Source organism: Phacochoerus africanus, chromosome 6 (genome assembly GCF_016906955.1).
Source record: "Phacochoerus africanus isolate WHEZ1 chromosome 6, ROS_Pafr_v1, whole genome shotgun sequence".
Lineage (NCBI taxonomy): Eukaryota > Metazoa > Chordata > Mammalia > Artiodactyla > Suidae > Phacochoerus > Phacochoerus africanus.
Window position 1 is genome coordinate 49,833,277 of NC_062549.1, and position 27,508 is coordinate 49,860,784.

The 27,508-nt window shown below is 31.6% G+C and overlaps 1 protein-coding gene across 1 annotated transcript in view; it reads right to left on the reverse strand.

Annotated features, from left to right (window-relative positions):
- The window catches only part of CNBD1 (cyclic nucleotide binding domain containing 1), a 560,677-nt gene that overhangs the window by 118,579 nt on the left and 414,590 nt on the right, over positions 1-27,508 (reverse strand). The window contains exons 9-10 of the mRNA XM_047782853.1: positions 24,728-24,837; positions 23,010-23,160 (exon numbers count right to left, since the gene is read on the reverse strand). Coding sequence (XP_047638809.1) covers positions 23,010-23,160; positions 24,728-24,837 — 261 coding nt within the window. The remainder of the gene's footprint in view (positions 1-23,009; positions 23,161-24,727; positions 24,838-27,508) is intronic.

A 27,508-nucleotide genomic window follows, 5' to 3' on the forward strand; every position in this document is an offset into this window, starting at 1 on the left:
TTCAGTGGAAACAAACCCCACTAGTATCCATGAGGACGTGGGTTCAATCCCTGGCCCTGCTCAGTGGGTTAAGGATCTGGTTTTGCCATGAGCTCTAGTGTGGGTCACAGACATGGCTTGGCTCTGGTTTTCCTATGGCTGTGGTATAAGCTGGCAACTGCAACTCCAATTCAACTCCAGCCTTGTAACTTCCATATGCCCTAGGTGTGGTCTTCAAAAAAAAATATATATATATATACACACACACACATATAAAAGAATTTGTTGAGTTATATTTCACATACCACACAACTAACCCATCTGAAGGAGAAAAATTCAGTGATGTTTACTATATTCAGAGTTGTGCACATATCGCAATCTAATTTAGAATATTTTTATCACCTCCCCAAGTTTATAAGCTTTAGAAGTCACACTTCATCTCTCCCCATTTTTCCCTTCCAGCTCTAACAACCAATAACATATATATATATAATATTTCTATATTTAAATATATAATACATGTTTATATAAAATATATAATTTATATATATATATATATATATCTTTATGCCACTACTATGTAGCTTTGTAGTAAGTTTTAAAAGTAGGAAATAAAAAGTCCTCTATATTTCTTCTAATCAAGACTATTTAGCTATTCTGCATCTCTTGTGTTTTGATGTGAATTCTAGTATCATTTCGTCATTGTCTGCAAAAAAGCAGCCTGGGATTTTGGTGGGAATTTCACTGAATTTGTAGGTTAATTGAGAGAGTATGCCATCATCATTTTTATATGGACTTACTAATGCCTTCACAACTCATCTTTTCACTTCAATCCTTGCCCCTCAAATAAAAAAGTGATTCTTTAAAAACTTGTCAAATTATATTCCTCCTCCATTGCAAAGCTCCAAAGCTTTTATGCATTGCCCAGAATAAAATCTAAGGTTCTTACCATACCTTAATGGTTTCATATCTACTTTTTTCTGCTGTTACTCTAATTTCATCTCTTACAATTTTCCCACTCAGTGACTCAATTGAACTACACTGAACTTAGCATTAATCATTATATGCAGGCTCTACCTCAGATTCTTTATACCCCCTATTAACTCTGCCCATATCTTTCCTCCTCCAGACATTTTACACTTTCTTCAGATCTCAAATATAATATATTATTAAAGGGTCTTTTCTGATCCTTTTATTTAAAATAGCATGTTTCCATCTGTCTCTATTTTTTGATCTGCTTTGTCTTTCCTCAGAGCACTTACCACTGCCTGACATTTAATATATCTTTTTTTAGTATTTAGTATTTATTTAGTATTTAGTATTTATTTAGTATTTATCTCCCCAATAAGTAAGTTTCATGTAAACAAGGACATTGTTTTGTTAACTATTTTATCATCAGTGCTTAGAAAATTATCTTCCACAGAGCAGGCACTCAAGTAAATATCTGTAGAAAGATGAACAAAATATTTTAAAACTACCTAAAACTACAGATGAAGTAGTTAATTTAAGCAGAGTTCTGTTAGACAATGTTCCAGGCAGATAACACACAAAACTTTTCCATGTTACATTCAATACTGTTGCACTGTTCAAGCAGTATGTTCTCTTTAAATGACCTACCAAATGATTTTAAAGACCAACATAGTCTTAAGTGAATAAATCTTTGAACCTGATTTTCAGCAAGTCAAAAATACTAAGGTCCCATAATCATCACCAGTCCTGGTAAGCACTGAAATTTATATCACTATGATCTAAAACCAAAGAATTATTGGCATCTCATAAACAGTCATCTAGACTAAAAAGCCAAAGAACATTTAACTTCTTCACAATATTTATTTTTGTTAATTATTTTCCTGTAGGAGAAAATCCTAAAATCACATTGCCGAGTCAGGAGGTTTACACTTTGAAAGAAAAACAGCACATTCTAAAAAGCAATCCACTATAGCATTAGGTTAAGAATCTGACTACAGGGTCTTGGGTCCCTGTGGAGGTGTAAGTTCAATCCCCTGCCCAGCTCAGTGGGTTAAAGGATGTGGTATGCCCTAGGATTCAAGCCTTGGCCCATATGCCTTAGGTGCGGCCATTAAAAAAAAAATCACCTTACATTCCTCGAGTCATAGGAAAGCACTCAATTCTCCACAAGTAAAATCTGTATTTCCATGGATTGTATTTGTATTTTTTTTTTAGGACTACATGATTTTGCTTCAATTATTTTAAATTATTAATTTTCTAAACTTGAGATATTCATTGTTCCATATAAATATAAAATCACTTTATCTCATGTACTAGCTAGTGGTGGGAGAGTTATATATTTTTATTGAAATATTAAAATACCAAACACATTGTATTTAAATTATATGTATATTTTGGAAAAGGTGACACTTTATGAAATTAAATTTTGCCATCAAATCACAAATGATATGCCCTTATTTATTTGCTTTACATTCTTTAATATTTTTATAAATTATATAGAGCCCAAATCTCTCTTATCAAATCACTTATTTTCATATTTTTCTTACTATTTTAATTTATAGATAACTCTTAATTACAACAACTTATATTATTGATACTTGACATATTATTATTAAAATATTTACATTATGAAGTTATATTGAATTTTAGCTAGAAATTAAATGAGCACCCATTTATATATGTAATCATAACAAGCAAATAAAGAATTATGGTCCCTTTTCCTAGAATTTCATGTTATTGTCTTATTTTATTATCTAAAATCTCCCCCAAAATACTAGTGGGTGATGCCATTTTGTCTTGATAAAGCTCTTATCTGCAATAGCTTCAGCATTCCTCACTTAAGAGAGATTTCCAATTGGTTCCTGGTAAATCATTTTTATCTACTTTATTTTTCTTGTACTTTTCTTTCACTCAGAATTTTCAGGCATTGCTACAAGATTCTAGAAAATATGTTTTCCATGGTCTCTGTAAAGCTATATTTTAGATCACTTATTTGATTTTAATATTATCTTCATTCTTTATACATGAGTAGATTTATGCATTAATATAAATTCACGAATAATATATTTGCTTTTAAAATTTTTCTGCTCATTTTCTGAGAGTGAAATTATGTGTCTGAATTCATTCAATTTCTAGTTTTATGATTATTATATTATTTAGTGATTTTTTTTCCTTTTTTTTCCTCTCATCAAGATTTGCATAATTGAAAGAGCTAATGGTTAACAGGTTTGTTTCTTAACTCAAGCTCCATATCCCTTAGACTCAGGTTGATGAAATAACCACTATCTGCAATATTTCAGATATCATCACAGAGAGAAAAAATAAATATGTTGGGGCACACTATGATGTTTATATTTTCTGCTAACACATAACACACATCCTTGCATTTACATTTCATTGCCCAAGATAATTCATATGGCCAGGCCAGAGTGAGTGGGCAACCAGGCATGGAATCTATAATCATCCCATAGATATTAGGAAAAGTATAGATGACAAAAAAAATACCATCTATACATTGTAAGAGCTCATTTGAATGTAGAAATTAATATACATATATTACATATTTTGTTTTTATTGTCATAATATCTGTGGTAGACAGAATAATGCTCTCCTCCAAAAAGCCCTATTTTCTAATCCCTGGAATCTATGAATATATTATGTTACATGGCAACAAAGCATGGGAGAATTAAGGTTGCCAATGGAATTAAGGTTGCTACTCAGCTGACTTTAAAATGGGACATTATCCCAGATTATTCAGGTGGGCCTATTGTAACCAGAAGGGTCCTTTAAATGTGGATTCTAACACCATATACAGCAAAAAACAAAGCAAAACAAAAACCAAACTTTAAGATGGATTAAAGACCTAAATGTAAGACCAAATACTAAAAATCTCCTGGAGGAAAACCAGGTGAAACACTCTTAGACATAAATCACAGCAATATATTTTTGAATCCATCTCCTAAAATAAAGAAAATTAAGGAAAAAAAAGACAAATGGGCCATAATTAAACTCGAAAGCTCTTTCATAGCAAAGGAAACCATCTCCATAATGGAAAGACTACCTGAATGGGAGAAAATATTTGCAAATTATATGACTAATAAGGGTCATATTCAACATATATAAACAGCTCATACAACCTAACATCAAAAAACATGTTTATTAATATAACTATATGTGTATATATATTTCACAGTAGTATTCCATTGTGCATATATATCTCATATATATGTATGTACAATGGTTACTACTCAATCATAAAAAAGAGTGAAATTTTGTCATTCACAGCAACATGGATGGACTTGGAGGCCATTACACTAAGTGAAATAAATCAGAGAGAAAGACATACATGATATAACATATATGGAATCTAAACAATGTGCTAGTGAATATAACCAAAAAGAATCAGACGCACAGACACAGAGAACAAATTAGTAGTTACCAATGGGGAGGGGAGGAGAGACAACCATAAGGTGTAAGATGGGCTCACAGATGCATTGTATAACACAGGGAACATAGACAATTTTTTATAATAATTGTAAATGGAAGGTAACCTTTAAAATATAAAATTAAAAAAAATTAAATAAATAAAATTCCTTTTATAGTTAAAAAAATGTGGAAGAATGAGGCAGAGTGTCAGAGTCAGGGAGAGATTTGAAGATACTACACTGCTGTCTTTGAAGATGGAGGAAGAAGCGACAAACAAAGGAATGCATGAAATCTATAGAATCTGGCAGATTTCTCCTGGACACTCTAGATGGTATGCAGGCCTACTGACACCTTAATTTTCACCTAGTGACACCTATTTCAGAATTCCAACATCCAGAACTACAAGATAACAAATTTCTTTTGTGAAGCCACTAAGTTTTCAGTAATATATTCCAAAAGCAAAAGGATTTCAGTACCTCAGAGTAGGGCGGTGTTACATTAAATAGCTAAAGTATGAAAAAAAAAGAGGAGAAACTATTAAAAATATTTGGAATACTTTTGTATTGCTAACTCTTCATATAAACTGGAATTAATTTTATGTTTGCAATAAGATAGAGAGGGTATATTTTATTTTCTTCCAGATTAAATCAGTGTCCTAGTAAATTCAAGTTTCTTTTTTTCTCTAATTACTTTATTTTCAACTTTTTACAGTTTCTTTTCTTTTCTTTCATCTTCTCTCCCCTGAGCTAAACTAAGACTCATATTTTTCAGATTGGACTTACATATTTACATATAGCTCAATGATAGAAGCTAGTGGCAAGTGCAAGTACAGTAGGGAGACATCTGGAATATTAATGATGCCCATCAGGTCATTATGTCATTTATTAGACCTAAAATTTCTAGTCTAGACTACCAGATGAGGTCTCCATGTAAGACATGTCAGTTACCTCATAGAGCTGGAAGCATAAAGATTATGAAACATTTTTAGTTTATACCTAGATAGGTGATTTTTTAATTTAATTTGATTGGACTATAGCAGATATACAAAGCTGTATTAGTTTAGGGTATATAGCACACTGAATCAGTCATACATATAAATATATGCATTATTTTTTCCCATATAGGTTATTACAAACTAATGAATAGATTTTTCCCGTGCTATACAATAGGTTCTACTTAATCACCTATTTTATACAGTAGTGTGGATATGTTGTTTCCACCCTCCCAATTCTTCCCTTACCTCAATGGTTTAACCTATGGTAACCATAAGATTGGTTTTGACAACTAAGTTTGTTTCTGTTTTTTAGATAAGTTATTTTGTATCATTTTCATTAGATTGTGCACATATCATGTGATACTTGTATTTCTCTGTCTGATCTACTTCACTTAGTATGCTAACCTCTAGGTACATCCATGTTGCTGCAAATGGCACTATTTCATTTTTTTATGGCTGAATAATATACCATTGTAAATATGTACCACATCTTCTTTATCCATTCCTCTGTTGATGGACATGTAGGTTGCTTCCATAACTTGGCTTTTTAAATAGGCTGCAACAAACACTTGGGTGTATGCATCTTTACAAATTGTCATTTCTCTGCATATATGCCCAGAAGTGGAATTGCTGGGTCATATGACAGTGCTATATTTACTTTTTTTAAGGAAACTCCAGACTGTCCAGATATGTGATATTATTTGATATTTTCCATAAAATTATACATATTGTATATTAGGTTTGCTTATTACAAGTATTATAGCCAGACATCATTCTAAGAGCATTCCACTGATAAGGAGTTCTTCCTAACAAATATCAACAGTTTATCTCCTAAGAGCACCAAGGAATTATACTGGATCATCTGCCTTCTTTATTCTCCTTAAATCATATGCCTAGTAAGGATAAATGGATCACAGGGAAGTTGTTTTACCTTATTCCTCTCCACAACCCATGGGAAACTCCTAAGTCTGTTTTGTTTTTCAGATATGTCACTCTTGTGATACAATATAGTCATAGCTGGATAAACGCAATGGCATTTCAAGTAGAGAAATAGAAATCCTTATTCAAATTACTATATGTTGCATGAATTTGGTTACAATTACCTCTAACACGACAAAAGTAATTCTTAGCAATTTTGTTTCAGGTGACTGAAGAATGACATTTTTAGATATTGTTATCATCTCTACTGACTTCATTCTTTTATTATAACACTACTATTTCTCCTTACTTAACTCTTATGAAAACCCTTCAAAAATATTTGCAAAACTTTAGGCTGTTCAAGGCACAAAAATAGGCTAAAAAAGCTCCATTTTTTATGACACAATTACTTTTCCTACATTGTACACAATCATTAAACATTTCCTGTTTTCTAAATATTGTCCTATCCCCAACCTTACAAAATATTTTCACAGTTATATCTGATTTCATCATTTCTTATCTTTGAGGCAAAATAATCTAAAGTTTGTATTTCTCAAACCGTAAAACATTGTCATCAGCATCATTAGGCTAAAAGCCAAATGTATATTTTGCTTCTTTTTTTCTACCATTATGTATAAACTAGTATTCTCTGAAGGAAGGTGCATACACCTCTGGTTTCCTACACAAAAGCATGCAATATGGTTTGGAAATAAAATATTAGAATTTCTTTTTGTATTTACTTTACTCTTATACAAAAAATATCTCCTTTGATTTTATTACAATCATTAGATATTAATACAATAGCATGTACATAATATATATATAGATTTATTGAAGTATATCTTCAAAAATGTTCCATTGATAAAATTGTGCCTTCAAAAATTTTGAAGATTACTGCACAGAATTATTCCTATTAAAATAATAAATAGGTGAACAATCAAAAGTTTTTTCTTCTAGACCATATTTTTTGGCCCAAATTATCTCAAGAATTATGACAGACATTTTATCTATTATTTTTTACTTAAAAAATAATCTCTAAATATACCATAAATAGGACTTCTCATAAAAGTTATATATCAAAGTTTCATTGATTTTTTTCCCCACTGGAGGAACTCCAAAACTTTTTAAATGATCTTTATTTTAAAGCCACTCCTCTAAACTAATAAAAATTACTTTATTATAAAGCATTTAATTTTTCTTAATTTTTATTTTTTCAAAAACATTACCTCCATAAATAGTATTTTAGTGTGGTACGTATTATGCCTAAAATAGAATGACTCTACTTCTCATAAACTAAATGAATAGATGCCAAATCGCTTAATATTATATAAGTTAACCAAGATAGTTGGTTTCCAAGATGTGCTCTGACATATGTTGGACATGTATCCTCAGTTAATCTTGTCATTCTTTCTAACATTCCAATTTCTACTCAATAAAATGAGAAGCCTAGGTAAGAGTATGGGCTTTGGACAAAACTGGGTCTGAAATCTGGCTCCATAATTTTCAAATGTGCAGATGGCTTATTCTCTATAAGGCTTCCTTCCTTAAACCAAGAGTGTCATTAGGATTACAAAAAAAAAAAAAAAGAAAAGAAAGCAATTTAATTCAGTAAATAATTACTGGGTTAGCTATTTTAATTACTAATATGAGATTTCTAATAAATTACCTAAATGTGACTATGCATGCCTGAAAGTGTGTCAGACACTTTAAGTGATTTTAGCTGTGTCAGGAAATTTCCGAAAATTAATTATTTTAATACCAAGTTTTACTATTAAAACATTAGGAAATTAGGTTAGAGTAACTTCTTAAAATCACAATTTACAGTAAATTATAAAGGATAAATTAGAGCACTTTTTTGTTTGTTTATTTTATTTATTTTCGTCTTTTTAGGACCACGCCACTGCCATATGGAAGTTGTCAGGTGAGGGGTCAAATAGGAGCTGTAGCTGTTGGCCTACACCATAACCACAGCAATTCTGGATCTAAGACTCATCTGTAATCTAGACCACAGCTCACAACACCACCAGATCCTTAACCCACTGAGCGATGCCAGGGATCAAACCCATGTCCTCATGGATACTAGTCCAACTCATTACTTCTGAGCCACTATGGGAACTCCCTAGAGCACTGAATTTTTAACTGAAACATTCATGATCTTCTTACTATATCATACACTCTTCATCAAAAGATAAAATTAATGAAGGGATGTGTAAGCTTCATAGAAAAGGAGATTTTTATATAGGTCATAGAGGATAAATGTGATTTTGATATGAGGTTAAGAGAGAAAAAGAGCCTTTTAGCATTGAGCATAACGTTATAGAAATGAATGTAAACATCTGCTATGGGGGAAGGAAACTTTAAGTGTTCAACTTGATTGGATTAAATAATATGTTTTGGAATGGAGAGAAAACATAATGTAGATAAGAACAAAGGTTACTATTCTCACTATTCTCAACCAGAAAGCCTAGACTTGATTATAAACAAATTGGTTCTCAAGTTGAAACCTCCTAAGCTAAAAGTTAAATAGTTTCTTAACTGCAGTTTTTAGAGCCTATAAAATGCTAATCTGAAGTATATTCTATAGCATGTGAAGTTTTCCAAGGTTATTGACCATAGTTCCTGTAAAAATCTTTCTTAAACTCTCTTCAAGCATTTCTCTTCAAACAAGAATATTATCATGGCCTGGTGAATCTTACATCTTCTTACCACTTTCTATGTCCCCAGACTTCTCTCCTTCCTACATCCATATGACTGCTTCAATATTCTTTTGATATTCATGCCACAATTTTACCTTTCTCAAAACTTTTGTGCCTATACTTCTTCCTTCAGCTTAAAATGTTCATCTCCACTCCAGATCTTCATGCTATTATTAGATCTTTTCCTTTATTTTTTTTTCTTTTTCTTGTTTTTTGTTTTATTTTATTTTATTTTATTTTATTTTTATTTTTTTTTTTTGCTTTTAGGGCCACAGTTGCAGCATATGGCAGTTCAGATTCCGGACCCACTGAGTGAGGCCAGGAATCGAACCTGCATCCTCATGGATACCAGTTGGATTCATTTCCACTGCACTAAAATGGGAACTCCTTGGATCTTTTTCAACATGCAGGTATTACCTCAAATTTAACTTTCTCAGAGAAGAGGACCCACAGCTAAAGAAGTACATCTAAGAATTCTCCTGTTATCATTTTTTCTTACTCATCTGAAATAACCATTACATTTCCCACTTTTATGTTTAATTGTGTATTGTCTATCTATTACTTTATAATGTGAACTGATGATATTAGAGTTCTTTTCAGGTGCCATTCTCCTAACACCTGGAAGAATGCCTGGATAGTGCAAGTGCTCAAAGTTATATCTTACCGGACCCAATGATAGATGAAAGAATGTATGTATGTATATATGGATGGATGAATTTGGACATCCTTTACTCACCCCTAATTTGCAAACATAGAAGATGGTAAAAAATGCCTTCCTCCCTTTCCCTTGAGTTATCCACTCTGACCAGGTGACAAGAACATCATTTGTCTGCAGAATTACATAAATTCACCTTTTGAATTTGATACTGACGATACTCTGTAAGACTATCTAGACAGCATCTTAGTGCCAAAGACTTTGGCAAAATACTACACTCTACTGTTCTTACTCTAATTTTGATTTTTCAGGATATTCACCCATTTTTGCACATCAATTTTAATCTCATTTCCTGATGTGCTGCCCAGATAATCTTATCTAGAGTCCTAACTCATGTTCTCCAATTATGCATTCCTTATCCCTACATCTGACATCTCCAATTTACCAACTGAGTATCTGTCTTCTCTCTGTTTGCTTTCTGAACCAATTGGCTCTCAAATCCCAACGAAGACTGCATTCCCAGAATACCTTAGTTCTAAATCCCTATAGATGTTATTTATATACATATTTGTTAATTTGTCTTCAGATATTCTCTTATTTTAAAAAATATCTCTTCTTTTTTCCAACTCCAATAAAATAACAAACGTGCGTTGTTGTAAACATTAAATGAGCCTATCAGAAAGATACAGCACAATAGCATAGCCCAATATATAAATAACACAGAAGTCTCAGCAACCACAGAAATATCATCTCTGTTATTACTTGATGTACAATTCCTTTCCTTACATTATTTCCTAAATTGTTATCTATCATATAGTTAAATAGTAAACTATTAATAGTATTTAAAGACAGAGTAACTCCTCTGTCTACAAATCTATGTACCCTTTAACTAATGACTGTCCAGAATATTCAGCATGCCTGAAAATAGACAGACATGGGATCATGAATGTATTTCCTACTAGCAAATCAGGAAAGCATTAGGAAAGAAATCAATACTCCTGTGGAATACACTTTAAAAATTTAACTCAAATGAAATTCCTAATATATGGTAACTAATAATATGGTAAAAAATTCTAAACCTTATCCTAAAACTCGGCTTATGGTAACTATAAGCAGTTTTGTGGAGTGCTCTAAGACATTTAAAAAATAAAGGATGAAAGTTTGCCTTGCATGTAATAATGCATTTCATTTTTTTCTTTGAGATTTTGGAATGTTTTCTAAACCAATATTTCCATTTAATAGCTTTAATTCAGCATTTATGACATAACATCCTAAGAAAAGAGAATCTGTGTAATATGTACACATATTTATAATGAATTCTGTGCCTTTAGAAAAGATTACTGTTGTGAACATTCTCAGTAGATTTACTAATAACTTTGCTTGCAAATATTTCTAGTCATTTTCTAGTAAATCTTTGTAGAAATTCATCAAACATAGTCTATTGAGACTCATTTTGATTATTGATTTGTCTAACTTTTTGCTTTCTCTTTGAAATGTACTAAATTCAACTTACTTCTCTATGTTAACAGACAACACACTGAATACTCTAGAGCATTGGTTATGTTCTGGAAATATATAACTAAAGTATAAGCAGATTTTTAAAAATTTTGTCAGGGGATTTTTAATTATACTAGTTTTTTAAAACCGCTGAAATTATGTTTCTGCCATCTATTGTATATAAATACTTATTATAAAATTAATCAAATATAATTCAAAATCTTATCTAAAGCTTAGCATATACTTTCCTTATGCCCATATATTTTCTTATTCAAAAATGTTCCTTGAAAATCTTTGCGAGTATTTTTCTAAGATGTTAAGAATTAAAGAATTATCATGAAAAGAATATTCATTTCATGTCCTAATTTGGGAATTCTTACTTTTCTAAGAACTCCTAAAAAAATCTTGCATTTTGCCAGTTGTATGACTCAGAGTAGCACTTCTAGTTTTTATACAAACAAAGCAAATCTTGGTTGTTTACTCAACACATGTTTGTCACTTACACAAAGTCTAATACAGATGTTCCTAGTTGAAATGTTTTTATAAGCAGAAGCAATTCTATCCAAGAAAAGGATTCAAGGCTCCAAGTTCCCACCATCATGTGACTCAGCAATCTTAGAGAAGTTCACTTTCAAACAGAGTATAAGATCACAGAGGATGATATCTTTCAGAGCCAGGCTATGATAATTTCCTTCTATTCTATTAACCTGAGCCAGTTATATGGCTGCAACCTAACTGCACTGAAGACTGGGGAATTAAACCTTCTTCTGTGCTTAGAAAGAGAAAAGGAAGATTGTGAAACCACAAGTCAATATCTTCCATATAAGCATAATGGTCTAGAACATGGTAGAGGAAGCAGATATGGGAAATAAGAACAAAAATCCTCAGTGATATCTCCTTTTATTAAAATTTTCACTATTAGGATCTCAGTTTAAGGAAACAGATTTTAAAATGCAGTGCTTCTATTATTCGTGCATAACTCTAAATAGAAGTGATTTTATCAAATTACTAGATACATTTTACTTAAATGCTTTCCTGAAAAACTGAGTGATATTCAATATTTAGCAATCATGCAATACCATACAATACCAGAAATACTCTTGAAAAACAATGTGGCAAAATACAAGACAGATAAAGTATAAAGTAGCTATTCACTTTATTTATTTATTTATTTATTCAATTTATTTTTGCCTTTTCTAGGGCCACTCCCACGGCACATGGAGGTTCCCAGGCTAGGGGTCGAATCGGAGCTGTAGCCGCTGGCCTACACCAGAGCCACAGCAATGCGAAATCCGAGCCGCATCTGTGACCTACACCACAGCTCACGGCAACGCTGGATCCTTAACCCACTGACCAAGACCAGGGATCGAACCCACAACCTCATGGTTCCTAGCCGGATTCGTTTCCACTGTGCCACGATGGGAACTCTGCTATTCACTTTAATTATTATATTTCTGTGGCTATAACTGCCATGTACCTATTGATGGAGCACAGTATTAATTATATTTTAATTTTCTTTTTCATGAATTATTTGTAAGAGATCATAATTTTGTTTTTGTTTTTATTTTTGCCTTTTATGGCCATACCTGTGGCATATGGAGCTTCCCAGGATAGGGGTCTAATCGGAGCTACAGCTACCAGCCTACACCACAGCTCACAGCAACATAGGATCCTTAATCCACTGAGCAAGGCCAGGGATTGAAACTGCAACCTCATGGTTCATAGTGGGATTCGTTTCCACTGCAGCATGACAGGAACTCCAGTATTTTGTAAGGAATTAGTTTTGTCAAATGATATAAATAACCAAAAGATAAAAATACTGTACTATAAAATATATTTGGAATTATAAGCTGTAACATTGAGTTAATCGGATGTAAACTATTTTTGTTTCCAATAATTGAGCAAGCTTTGTAACTTATAAACTTTAAAATTTATCAGAAATATAATCCAATTATAATTTTATAAAATTACATTTGTGTAATAGATATATTATGCAATCCATATACATAAATTTCAAGTCTGTCTAAAGATACTGAAGCATAGGTTTTATGGAGAAACTTGGCCTGAAATTTTATGTGAATTAATTCAAAAACTATGTTTAAGAAATACAGGACTTTCATCAATATTTGGGTTGATTTGAACTTTTGAGATCTGATTAATAATTTTTTGGCAAGAAATTGGTTTATTGAGATAGGACCTTGTGAGAGATACAAGCAGGCAGACAAAGAAGCTCTGCTGATATCTGATTAATATTTTACTGTCTGCTAAAGCAGAAAGGCACTCTGTCATGGATTGATAATTTCCTATTCTATTAGCTAAAAATTTACATTAATTTCCTTTTGTTTTCAGATAATCACAATTACGAATCATACAAAACCTTTTCTAAGTGAAGATAATATATTGCCTATAACTTTATATGACCTGTCAAAATTTTGGCTGAATGTACATTCATGAGTAAGGCATTATATAATTACAAGTTTGAAGTATCAAAACCTATGAAGGTTAAGGACTAAAACTGAACTAATTATAGTTATCAAAATTTTTCATGTCTAAGTAAGCAAGAGAGGCATCATGAACTCTGAAATTATGCACTAAAGCCAAAATGCTGCCTGGCTGCATTTCAAATTAAGTTATTTGTAGTCAGGGTCAACTATATATTTCAATATACCTATGTGGTTGGTGGTCTCAGCTAAATCTATTGAGCTGACACTTCTATAATTCTGGGTCAGTAGGAGCAGTACTAGTCATTAATCATCAGCTTCAGAAAAGTCTACTTTTCAATAAAACTTGCTTTTTTTTAAGATAAAAACACCAGATAATATTTAACTCTATTCATTAAAAACATATCTAAACTCTACCTTTCTTTACTATTGAACTAATGAATCCATCCACTTCCATATTATATACTTGATGTATTTTTATATTTTTAAAATTTTAAATATAGTTAAAAATATGATATAAGGTAAATATGTAATCATATATAAAATTTTATTAAAGTAAAAAAAAATAAAAATAGAGAGAGTAAGGAAGAATTAATAATGTGAGTTTATCTAGGTAAAGAAGCTACAACAATTAAAGGCAAGTGTGACATTATTCTTCCTGGGAATCTAGTAAAAGTGGAAAATATCATGAATTTAACTGGATGTAAACACTATAAGATAAGAAAATTCCAGGGCAATATCTTTGATGAGAATCGATGCAAAAGTCTCAGCAAAATATTAGCAAACTGAATTCAACAATACATTAAAATGAGCATATACCATCATAAGGTGGAATATATTCCAAAGATTCAAGTATAGTTCAATATCTGCAAATTAATCAATGTGATATATTACATTAATAAAGCAAAGGATAAAAATCATATACTCAATTCAAAAGATTAAAAAAATGTATTTGAAAAATTCAACGTCTATTTATAATAAAAATTTTCAATTAATAATAGGGAAAAATACCTGAAGATAATGGTTATATATAGTAAGTCCACGGCTAATATAATACTCAATGATAAGCTGAAAAATTTTTTCTAAAGATCAAATATTAGACCACTCAGGATACCCACTCAGCCATTATTATTCACCATAGTATTGGAGGTCCTAGCCAGGGCAATTTGGGGAAAAAAAAATACAAATTAGAAAGAAAGAAGTAAAACTGTCTTTAACTCTATTTGTTAATGATATTATATAGAGACAATACTTAAAACTCCTCAAAAACTGTTAGAAATAATAAATGAATTCAGGAAAGTTACAGCATATAAAACCAACACACAAAGTCAATTATACTTCTATTCATTAACAACAAACTATCCAAAAGAGAAATCAGGAAAGCCATCCTAGTACAACTGCATCAAAAAATAGAATACCTTGAAATAAATTTAGCCAAGGAAGTGAAAGACCTATACAATGAAAACTATAAGATATTGATGAAGGAGCTTAAGAAGACAAAAAGAAGTGGAAAAATAATACATACTCATGCATTAGGAAAATTAATATTGTTAAATGCCCATGCTACTCAAAGCCTCTAACAGGTTCAACACAACCCCTACCAGAATTCTAATGGTATTTTTTTCACAGAACTATGGAAAACAATTCTAAAATTTATATGGGAACAAATAGACCCTGAATTTTCTCAATCTTGAGAAGTAAGAATAAAGTTTAAAGCATCACATCTCAAGCTCACATCCCTATTAAGGAATTATAAGTGAAAGGACTCTTTCCAATTTAAGACATTTCTAAAAACATTTCAAGGCACTCATTAAGAAATGATTAGCTTGAAACCATTTTCAAGTACAAAAAGTGAGAAGCAAATTTATAATAGAAATGATCAACTAAGATATTTTCAGTCCACTTATCTCTTTTTTTTCCCCATTGCCCCAACAAGTCTCACAGCAGAGAGATCAGAAACCACAGAAGGAATGCTGGTGTTAAGGAAGCAAAGATGCCTAACATGCTTCCAGTATTGTGGTAGCAGCATTCTAAGATAGCCTCCATGACCATGGTGTAACTTCCATAGCTATGTTGTAATACCCAGCAGAGAGATTTTGCAGATGTAAGTAAGGATATTAACCAGCTGTCCTTAACATGGGAAGGTCCTAGCCAGATCATCCATAGAATAAGCCCTTTAAAAGCAGAGAGCTTTCCTCAACCCATATAACAGTAGAACATACTTGCGAATGAAGTTATGGACAAGGGATTAATTTCCAAAGTATACAGACACCTCCTTCAGATCAATATCATAAAAACAAACAACCCAATCAAAAACAAGCAGAAGATTTAAACAGACATTTCTCCAAAGAAGACATAGAGGTGGCCAGAAAGCACATGAAAATATGTTCAACATCACTATTACATGCTCAATATCATTATTACAGAAATGCAAATCAGAGTCTCTATGAGGTACCACCTTAGAATAGCAATCATCTAAAAGTCTATTTAGCAATAAATACTAGAGAGGGTGTGGGTAAAAGGGAACTCTCTTATACTGTTATTGGGAGTGTAAATTGGTGCAACCACTGTGGGAACAGTATGGAGATTTCTCAAAAAACTAAAAATAGAACTACCATATGATTGAGCAAACTTGGACATCTATCCAGAGAAAACCATAACTCAGAAAGAAGAATGTTGCTTTCGGGATGGATTAGCAATGGGATCCTGCCGTATAGCACTGGGAACGCTATCTAGTCACTTATAATGGAACATGTAATGTGAGAAAAAAGAATGTATACATGTAAGTGTAACTGGGTCACCGTGCTGTACAATAGAAAACTATATATATATATAAATAAAGATTAAAAAAATAGATTCATGCACCTAAAATTCACTGAAGCACTATTTACAATAACCATAACATAGAAGCAACATAAATGCCTATTGACAAAGGAATGGATAAAGATATGGTACATACATACAATGGAATATTACTCACTGTATACAAGAATGAAATAATGCCATTTGCAGCAACTTGAGTTGACGTACTAAGTGATTATCATACTAAGTGAAGTAGGAGAGTAAAAGACAAACATCATATGATATCACTTATATGTGGAATCTAAAAAAAAATGAACTTATATGCAGAACAGGAATAGACTCACAGACTTTGAAAAATATATGGTTACCAAATGGGACAAGTTGGTGGCGAGTGGATTGGGGGTTTGGTATTGGCATATGTTCATTGAGGTATAAGGACTGATTGGCCAACAGAGAGATCTACTCAATATTCTGAGGTAATCTATGTGGAAAAAAATATAAAAGAGAATGGATGTGTGTGCATGTATAACTGAATCAATTTGTTGTACAGCAGCACTTACCACAACTTTGTAAATCAACTATACTTCAATAAAACTTAAAAAAACAAAGTGGCTAAATTTACAATGATTTGTTATGTAACAGTAGAAAACTAATATAAGCATGAAGCAAGCCCACCAAACCATATGTCAAATTTGGATACATGCTTCTTATCAGGCTAGATATATTAATATCTCAATTGAGAATATTTGGAAGCTAAAAATAACATATAGGCTACTTTATGACTTAAGTGTTCATAAGATCATTAGATTGAGTTTTCAAAGGGCAGAGGAAAAGCTCCTCTCATTAAAAATATATCAAAGAATGTAGGAAACATTATAAAACTGCTTTGTGAAAGCAAATATAAACTTGTCCAATAAACTCGTAAGAGTTTGTACATAGAATAGTTTGTAATAATATTCTGATAGAAACATTCAAAAACCCAGAGTAATATTGGTTTTAATTTTTATATGCAATAGAAATGGAAAATGATTATGGTTATTTTTTAACTAAAAATGTAAAAATTGTGTAAGATCAATTTCACCAATAGCAAATAATCATACTCACAAGTAGGCTATATAGTTGAGGGACATGGCAGGATGATGCAAACATAGAACCTTTGAATCACTGAATACATAATTCATCAAAGCTTACATTTGTATTAGAACTAGCAGTTTTATGTGTAGTATAAAGCAGAGCATCACCAAATCTGAAATCTGTAACATGCTTTTGATATCTTTTTTGCTGCTTTTCCTATAATGGGCTAGAGTACACTCTGCCATCCAAAAATGCATAAATTGAAATGGTTCATATTTTTGTTTATGAAGTAACTTATTGAAAAAGCAAACAATAAAATCATTGACTTATTTATGCAAAAAACAACAGCAAATGTTTACAAAATTTATCAATGGTTAAATATATATAATGAAACTATAATACCGTGGTCAACATAGTTTTCTAATTAATGTTATCATTTCTTCATATATGTAATATGTGTGATGTTTTCATATCTTTCTATATATGTTTTTCATACATGTAATATATGTGATTACCTATATGTAATATATATGACATATGTAATGTAATATAAGTAATATATGTGATGTCTCATAATTTAAACTTAATTTCCCCAATAAGATGTACATGTCTTCAGATGTTCAAAATATTTGACAGGTTTTATCATTAATGAAAATGTTCTTTAACATAGGCAAAACACTCTCTGACAACAACTTCATGAATATTTTCTCAGGTCAGTCTCCCAAGGCAACAGAAATAAGAGCAAAAATAAACCAATGGGAACTAATCAAACTGAAAAGCTTTTGCATAGCAAAGGAAACCAAAAAGAAAACTTTCAGAATGGGAGAAAATAGTTTCAAATGACGCAACAGACAAGGGTTTAATCTCCAGAATATATAAGCAACTTATACAACTCAACAGCAAAAAAGCCAATCACCCAATGGAAAAATGGGCAAAAGACCTGAATAGACTGTTGTCCAAGGAAGAGATACAGATGGCCAACAAATACATGAAAAAATGCTCAACATCTCTGATTATAAGAGAAATGCAAATCAAAACTATCATGAGATACCACCTCACCCCAGTCAGAATGGCCATCATTAATAAGTTCACAAATAACAAGCGCTAGAGGGGTTGTGGAGAAAATGGAACCCTCCTGCACTGTTGGTGGGAATGTAAATTGGTACAACCACTATGGAGAACAATTTGGAGATACCTTAGAAATCTATACATAGAACTTCCATATGACCCTGCAATCCCACTCTTGGGTGTATATCTAGACAAAACTTTCCTTGAAAAAGACACATGCACCCACATGTTCATTGCAGCCCTATTCACAATAGCCAGGACATGGAAACAACCCAAATGTCCATCAACAGATGATTGGATTAGGAAGATGGGGTATATATACACAATGGAATACTACTCAGCCACAAAAAAGAACAACGTATGCCATTTGCAGCAACATGGATAGAACTAGAAACTCTCATACTGAGTGAAATGAGCCAGAAAGACAAAGACAAATACCATATGATATCACTTATACCTGGAATCTAATATCCAGCACAAATGAACATCTCCACAGAAAAAAAAAATCATTGGACTTAGAGAATGGACTTCTGGCTGCCTGATGGGAGAGGGAGGGAATGGGAGGGATCAGGAGCTTGGGGTTATGGGATGCAAACTGTTGCTCTTGGAATGGATTTACAAGGATATCCTGCTGAGTAGCATTGAGAACTATATCTAGATACTTATATTGCAACAAAACAAAGGGAGGAGGACCAAGTTACACTTACTTATACGTGTAAGTGTAACTTGGTCCCCAAGCTGTACAGTGGAAAAAATAAATTAAAAAATAAATAAAGTTAAAATGCCAATATAAAAAAAAAAAGAAAATGTTCTTTAATGTATTTATAAAGTTCCTAAGAAGGTTTTACTCCATTAGTTACTGGGAAATAGTTAAAAGAAGCATATTTTTTTTACTGAAATTTTTTCCAAAATAAAGCAAAAGTTATACTCAAAATGTTTGCATTTTTTAGTAGTGAGCAAAAAGGATTTTAAGACAAAAATATTTTTGTCATATGTTATTTTTAACTAGTAATGAAGTTTTTATTTTTATACAAAAAATTTATCATCAACCAAAAAAAAAAACACAAAGAGGAAAATGAAAACATAGTTACTGTGGCAAATCATTCAAGAGTTTAAGCTCTTCTGATTAATGTTGTTACCAAGGAGACACCTGATTATAACTTGCCTCAGCACAGAAAAGTACTGATGTGTTGGAAAGAAGATCTTTTTGATAAGAATATATTCATTACTTCAGAAACATCTAACAGACTTATCTATAGTAAACAAAATATGTTTTCCTAGGCTTTTGATTAAAATAATTACTATGAGAGATAAGAGGCTTTGGATCCTCTTTTTGTTTAAAAACAAAAACTTTCAGATAGTTTGTACTGATCTCAGTTTGGAATTGAAAATTTCATTTTTGAAAAGACCATTTAAATCCATAGCTATGGATTTAATCATGCACAGTTGAATGAGATAAAATTAATAACAGTAGCAATCCATTTTTGTATGAAAAGCAATTATTTATCATTGCAAAAGTACTGCACTTATTTTAGTGGTAGGATGAGAATTCCAGATGTCAGTAAAATTGAGATAGTTGGTATGCATAATTTTAATTTAAATGATTTGGGGTATAAATTCTGCATCTAGACAAAAATATATGACCTTCAGAAAAATGGTAATCAGGTAAACTTAATTTCCAGTGGCATTATATGGGAAAAGGAATATATTTACATTGTTTAAACCTAATAACCCTGTTCTCAACTTTTTTAGATAGTTCAAGGTAATATCTGAGAAGCATGTATACAGCTGAAAAAGCACATTATTTCCTATTTCCAAAAGATAACAACCTAATTGAAGAAAGGACTCACTACTAAAGTCTTTTTAAATATTGTCAGAATAATTATTGTATAGCCTCCTCTATGATTGTATATAGACAGTTACATGCATAATTCTCCAGATGCAATATTTAACATTTATGCACTCTTTTATATTTCTTGGATTCTGTTTTACTAATCTCCACTTACAGGTATAGTGAATATATTGCTTCCTTTAGGTATTTGCTAAATATTTTTGATAAACTGGATTATTTAATTTATATTGGCTCTTTATGTGATTTATACAGGAGCAAATAGAAAGCGTGAATTGTATACCTGACAAAAATATAAACTTTAATTTAGTTTTCCAGTATATTTTATAATTCCCCCAAATTTACCGTACTATTTGTTAAAATCTTTGATACTCTAGAATATGCAGGCAGCATAGTTCACATATGACCAAGAATTCTATTGTAACCTATTGGTTTTATTTTATTTTTCTAATAAACTACTTCAAATATAAACAATTATTCCTAGCACAAGTGTAATATAACAGGTAATAAACTAACATCTTCTTGATAGCAAGATAAATAGTATGGGTTTTTACTCATCTTTCTTATCCTAGTTTAATATTTTCAGTTTTCTTCAATTTGATATTTTCTAAGGCTCATTTTACTTCTCCTGGGCCCTACCCTATGCTGTTTTAAATAGATGGATCAATATTTCAGATGATAAAAGGAGTGGAATTGATGGAAATAGAATGAAGTAATACAAAAATTCAAAATTAAATATCATAATTGTTCATGGGTGAAGATGATCCTTTCAAGTAAAGTTAATTTTTCGCTCTTCTTGGTGAGTCTAGCCAGAGGCTTGTCAATTTTGTTTTTTATGGTTTGGGAATAAAATATAAAATTACTGGTAGTTAGAAATAAAAAGACTCTGATATCTTCTAAGTTTTAGCAAACAAGGAGATTTTGTCCTCAACATTTCTATTTAGGGAATATTTAATTATTCACACAAGTCAATTGCTTTAATATATGTTTCAAATGAATGAATTATTGATAGAAATTTAAAATAGGAAAAACAGACAGAAAAACACAAAGCTTACACTATACCATCTATTTGAATTTTAGTTTGCCAGTAAAGATTCTAATGCATGTTTGAAAGAAATACTTCTTACATAAAATGTTGGTTTACACAGAATAATTCAGTGTACTTACCTTGCGTAAGTTAACATAACTAGTACAGTAAATGAAAAATCTAGCTTATGTCAAATGAGAATATTATAAATATAATTGGTGGTTGGTAATTATTTTTAAGTGATCTTTACATTGAGGGAGGTGACATTTGAATGTCACAGAAGGAAAGTTAATTATTTTAAATGTATGACTTTTAAAAATGGATATATGAGGAGTTCCCCTTGTGTCTCAGTGGTAACAAACATGACTAGTATCCCTGAGGTTGTGGGTTTGATCCCTGGACTTCCTCAGTGGGTTAAGGATCAGGTGTTGCTCTGAGCTATTTAGGTTTCAGTCACAGCTCAGATCCTGCATTGCTGGCAACTATAGCTCTTTTTTGTAGGCTATAGGCTGGCAACTATAGCTCTTTTTTGACCCCTAGCCTGGGACTTCCAGATGCCTCATGTGTGAGCCATAAGGAAAAAAATGGATATATGAATTTTAAGTTGAACCAAATCAGAATTACAAAAGTAAAGAGTACATATTCTCTAAGAGATATTTAAAAAAATCCTTGGGAGTTCCCCTCGTGGCGCAGTGGTTAATGAGTCTGCCTAGGAACCATGAGGTTGCGGGTTGGATCCCTGGCCTTGCTCAGTGGGTCGAGGATCCGCTGTTGCCGCGAGATGCAGTGTAGGTTGCAGACGTGGCCCAGATCCTGCGTTGCTGTGGCTCTGGCATAGACCGGTGGCTACGGCTCTGATTGGACCCCTGCCCTGGGAATCTCCATATGCCGCAAGAGCGGCCCTAGAAAAGGCAAAACAAACAAACAAACAAACAAAATCCTTGAAATTTAGAAAAGAGAATTCAGTCAAATCTATGCACAAATAATATGAAAAATTCTCTAATTGAATCAATTTAGGGGTAAATCTCTCTCCTATGCTAATTTATATGAGTTTCTAGATCTTTTACCAATGTTATCATTTATATTTCATTTATATTTACATGTCCTATTTGCATATTTATAATGTTTGTAGGACCATTCACAGGTGACTGCATGATTATTCTTTCAATATCACTAGAGCTCTAAAATTTCAGATAAAGGCTTAAACACAGGATATTAATATACAATTGATCTAGATTGTCCATTAGAGTACAGTACACACTTGACCTGAACCAGAAGCATAGAAACAATTATTTTAGAGATAAAAAAAACAAAAGATATTTCAGAAAATGGGAGAAGGTTGGTATTAGTGATAACTTGGGAAAAACAGAGAGATTTTAGTAATTTAAAATTGAAGACTTTTAACATATTGCTAATGTATTCTAAAAGTAGCACAATTAAGTCAGATAGACTATGAAGTTATAAAGGAGTTATCTATAGGTTTGCTGTCTCTGAAAATAACATGACACATACATATTTACTTGACTGCCCCAATTTGTCTATGAAATATGTCTACTATTGTCAAACACCAATCAAATAAAATAACAGTTGAAATAAAATAATTTATGCATTTACCAAATAGGTCTTTATCTTCAATGATTGCCATCTCAACGTCTTTTCCAGTAATTATTGTGCATGTGAAAGGAACTTGAAGAAGAACACTAATCTCACCAAAAGACTCTTTCTCCTTAAGTCTACCCATATAAACACGTTTTTGATTTTTTTTCTGTAAGAGATATAGATAATTGATGTTCAGTGAAACCGCTTTCATATAATGGATAAATAATGTTAATATCATAAACTCGCCATTCATAAATAATTTTGGCATATGGCATTTAAAATAAGTTCGCAGTTTTATGCAAATATTTACTTATTCATGTATTTCAACTATATTAGAACAATAGTAAATTGATGAGAACTTTAGCAGTACTGAATAATTGAAAACACTCTCCTTTAGTGACCCATACATTAGTTTTAATCCACCAAAATGTTTATGTAATCTTTAACTCATTCCATTTTTCAAGGTCATAGGATACTGTTTTGTAAGCATAACTTAGCTTAGCATGTTATGTGAACCACCATTTGTTATCTCAGCCCCAGTTGTAAGGCACAATTTTTGGTCTAACAAAGGACATTAAAAACAAGTAGAGAGTGCCAGGAATAGAAGAGATGAAAAGATTAACAGCAAAAGGTGAGATTCTACCCTGACTTTTCTGTATAAATAAAAATGAATAGTGGAAATCGAGTTTGATTAGCAATTTAAGTACAAAAAAGGAACTTTCTGGAAAAGAGTCAAGAGTACTTTCAGTATGCATGGTTCTGGAGAAAAAGTTAAAATTCCAAATCATATTTTTAGGGAGGGCTCAACAATAATGAAACAGGGAGGAGTTGCTGAGCAGTAAGTTTAAAACAATAAAATAGAATGCAGCCCTCAGGTTAGGAAGGTGACAGAAATTCAAAAGAAGTGAAACATTTAATAAGTAAGTGTCAAAAGCCAATATCTGAGTTAAAAACATGCCACTTATATGAACATGTCTTTGTGCTTAATATGACTGGTACAGCAGAGTTCAAAGAGGTTTGCATATTAAGTTGAATTCCGCTGAAGACTGCCTAACCAACAAAGATGGATTAGTTCTAACTTTCCTGTCATGACGTATTAGTGTTTTGCCTGTTCTAGATCTTCATAAAACTAGAATCATACAGAATACATTCTTCAGGGTTTGACTTTTTAACCAAAAATAATACTTTGAGATCCATCCATTTCTTGTAATGCACCATCAGTTCTTTTTATTGAGGCTGACATTCCATTGATTGAATATGCCACAATGTTTCTATGCCTTCAACTGTCTATGGACATTTGGATTACTTAAAGTTTGGGGCTTATGAAGATTCACGCAAGTCTTTTTCTGAGCACATATTTCATTTCTTTTGAGTAAATATCTGGAGTGGAATTTCTGGAACATATGTTGAGGGTATTTTAGACAATCTGATATGCTTATAACAGTACCTTGTTATGTTTTTAGTTTGCATTTTTCTGATAAAGAGGGATGACCACCCTTCTTGGTCATTCCTAAATTGTACAACTCAACATATCTTACAATGTATTTTACATTCCTGTATCTTACAACTGAGTAAAAAGAAGAAAATAAATGCAACAAACAGTCAAAAATGGACAGAAACTTCACAAAATAAGACAACCAATAAATGTCCAATAAGCACAAAAAAACATGTTCAATATTTTCTTTTCACCAGAGTACATCTGATTTAAAAGAACACATGAGGTTAAAACTTACCACTCTTTTTGATTGTGTTTTTGAAAGTCCTACAATATTTCTATAAATTTTGCAATATCCAGAATTAATATAAGCCACAAAGGAGATTATATTTCCACTTTCCACTATCACTGAAAACAAAAGAGATAATTCATTATTTCACACATCTTTATATAAGAAATTATTTTAGATATTATGATAATAAAAGCTGACATTAACAACTGTTAATAGTAAATTTCCTAATGGATTCCAGTTAATAGGCAATACATGATAAAAATTTATATCTTATATTTATATCTTTAACTAATATAGAAGAAAACATTGACAACAATTGGGAAGTAAAATCAATGATGTGTATTAATCTGTCTGGTGGAGGAGAGGAAGAGAAGTGTGGGGCAAGCCCCAAATAGCAGCATTTGCTGATCTTCATGGTGTATATATTTCTACCATGGATAGTTTGCCAGTGGTTAAACAACTGGTTCAAAAAATCTCTGAATATTTAACATCTGGATCTTGAGAGTTAAAAGTGTATAATAAAAAATCAAAAGGATATTTTACAGCAAGGGTATACATTACCCTTGCTGTACAGTGGAAAATAAAAAAATTATTAAAAAAAAAGAAAAAAAAGAAAAGAACCCCATTTATAACGGAAACAGAAAGAATAAAATACTTAGGAACAAACTGAAAAAAAAAGGATATTTTATTGTCACCAATTATTTATTTTTCCTATATAAAATTATAGTAATTATTTTTGTCTTACATTTCTAATAGTCAAAAATTTATATTATGAAGTTATCTTCAAATATAAAACTATAATATAGCTGTAGAATTGTGTGTAAGTTAAAAAGACATGGGCAATGTTTTTCATAGACCCTACTCTCAAAAGTAAAGAGTACTGTTTTGCCAAATGTTATATGATAGTAGAGACTGTAACTTCCTTTAGTGAATCAATAGGACAGTGATGTCAAAATAGATACTGTCATCTCCATACCCTATTTTGGGGGCTTATATAGAAAATGATAAAGAACATAGATCCAAAGAATTATAACACAATTTTAAATGAAAAATTTTAGTCATAGACTATACAGAAAAAATGTATTCATTATTGTACAATGGTTATCACAATCCAGTTTTATAGTATTTCCATCCCACACCATTGTACAACCATAAATGTAATAAATTCATTGAGTAATAAAAAATGTATTCGTTATTACTTAAGCGTCACATTAATTAATGTGGAAATAAAATTGATTTTAAAAATAGGTTTTAAAGAGCCTCATCAAGACGCAGATTCATATTCCAAAACCTGAAAGCATTAGACCATTATGAAAAGAACAAACTAGATTTTCTCTTAAAGGTAAATAAGAAAAAAAGCTGAAGGATTCATAGAAAGTGATATCAAATATTGATCTTTTCCTTTATGTTGTTTGTCCTATACCAGTAAATAGTCTCAAATGTAATAAAACTACTTTATTCCAATTTTCAGATCAGGTTAGAAGAAGAAACTTGATAAACTTAATTCCCAACTGGCTCTTAGCATCAGCACTGGGACAGCTAAGGTCTCAGTTTAAATGGAAACTTGTGATTAGAAAGATTGTTAAAGGGCATCTTCTTAATTAAGATAAACTCCAGTCCATTAGCTTAACAGAACAAAACACAGTTTGGAGCAGAAGCGTATCTGAGTATCAGTAAAACTGAGGCAGCTTCAAACAGAACATGCAATAGTTGAATGGGTATCTGTTCTCCTTGTAAAACTAGACTACTAGAAAAAGAACAATAGTAGATATTTTTAAATTTTATTTTTTATTTGGGGAAAACTTTTGAATTTTTTTTGCTTTTATAATCTGAAGCAATATCTTGGTTAGAAAGAGCTTTGCATTTACTGAATATTTCCATAAGGGGCCCCTACTAAAGAAACTAACCAATGTTAAACATTACCTCTTTGTTATTTAAAAAAGTACATTTGCATGCAGATAAACAGCATTAATGGCCAAGTAGAAGCAAATCCTGAATAGAAATGCATATCAGAAAAATTGATCATTGATTAATTAATTTCTAATTATGCTATGCCTTCTGAATTCATGGTACATTAAAATGGGTCATTCTTATAAAATATGAATACCATATGTAAAATAATCTCATGCATATTAAGTACCTGTCAATTTGCATAAGAACTTTAAAATAAGTGAGCATTTCTCCAATTTCACAAATATGAGATTGGAAAAAAGTTATATTAATTATTGATAGAGGAAACCCAGAGATATATGAGTGGAATAAATTTAAATTTTGAACATGCCTCAGAAACTATTCCAAGAAAAGAATTTATCAAAATAAAACATTTATAAAACCATTTTTTAAAAGAAAAATAACAATATATATGACTGGTTACTCACTTCACATTAGGGCAGATGAAAGGCCAGGTTTGGTATTAGATGCCCTCCACCTCCTCTCCCCACCTCATTCTCCCCCATTTCCCCCTTTCCTTCTCTACATTTCTAAGATGGGACAAACGCTGGGACTTAGAGCCATTTAGAGGCAAGGATAGAATGGATATCTGATGCACAACCTGATAGCCAAGAAAGCCAGACCCCTATCTCACCTATCTGGCCAGATTCAAATCTTTGCTCAACTCTCACCCTCTCAAAGAAATCTACATGATTCTGCTACCAAGAGTTTAACCTGCTCTTCCCAGCTCCCTCACCCTACCCTGATTATTTTCTGCCATGGTTCTGTTACCATCTAACATACTATCTAATCTACTGATTTATTTCTTGTGCTTACTATGTATTATTCCCTCTAGAC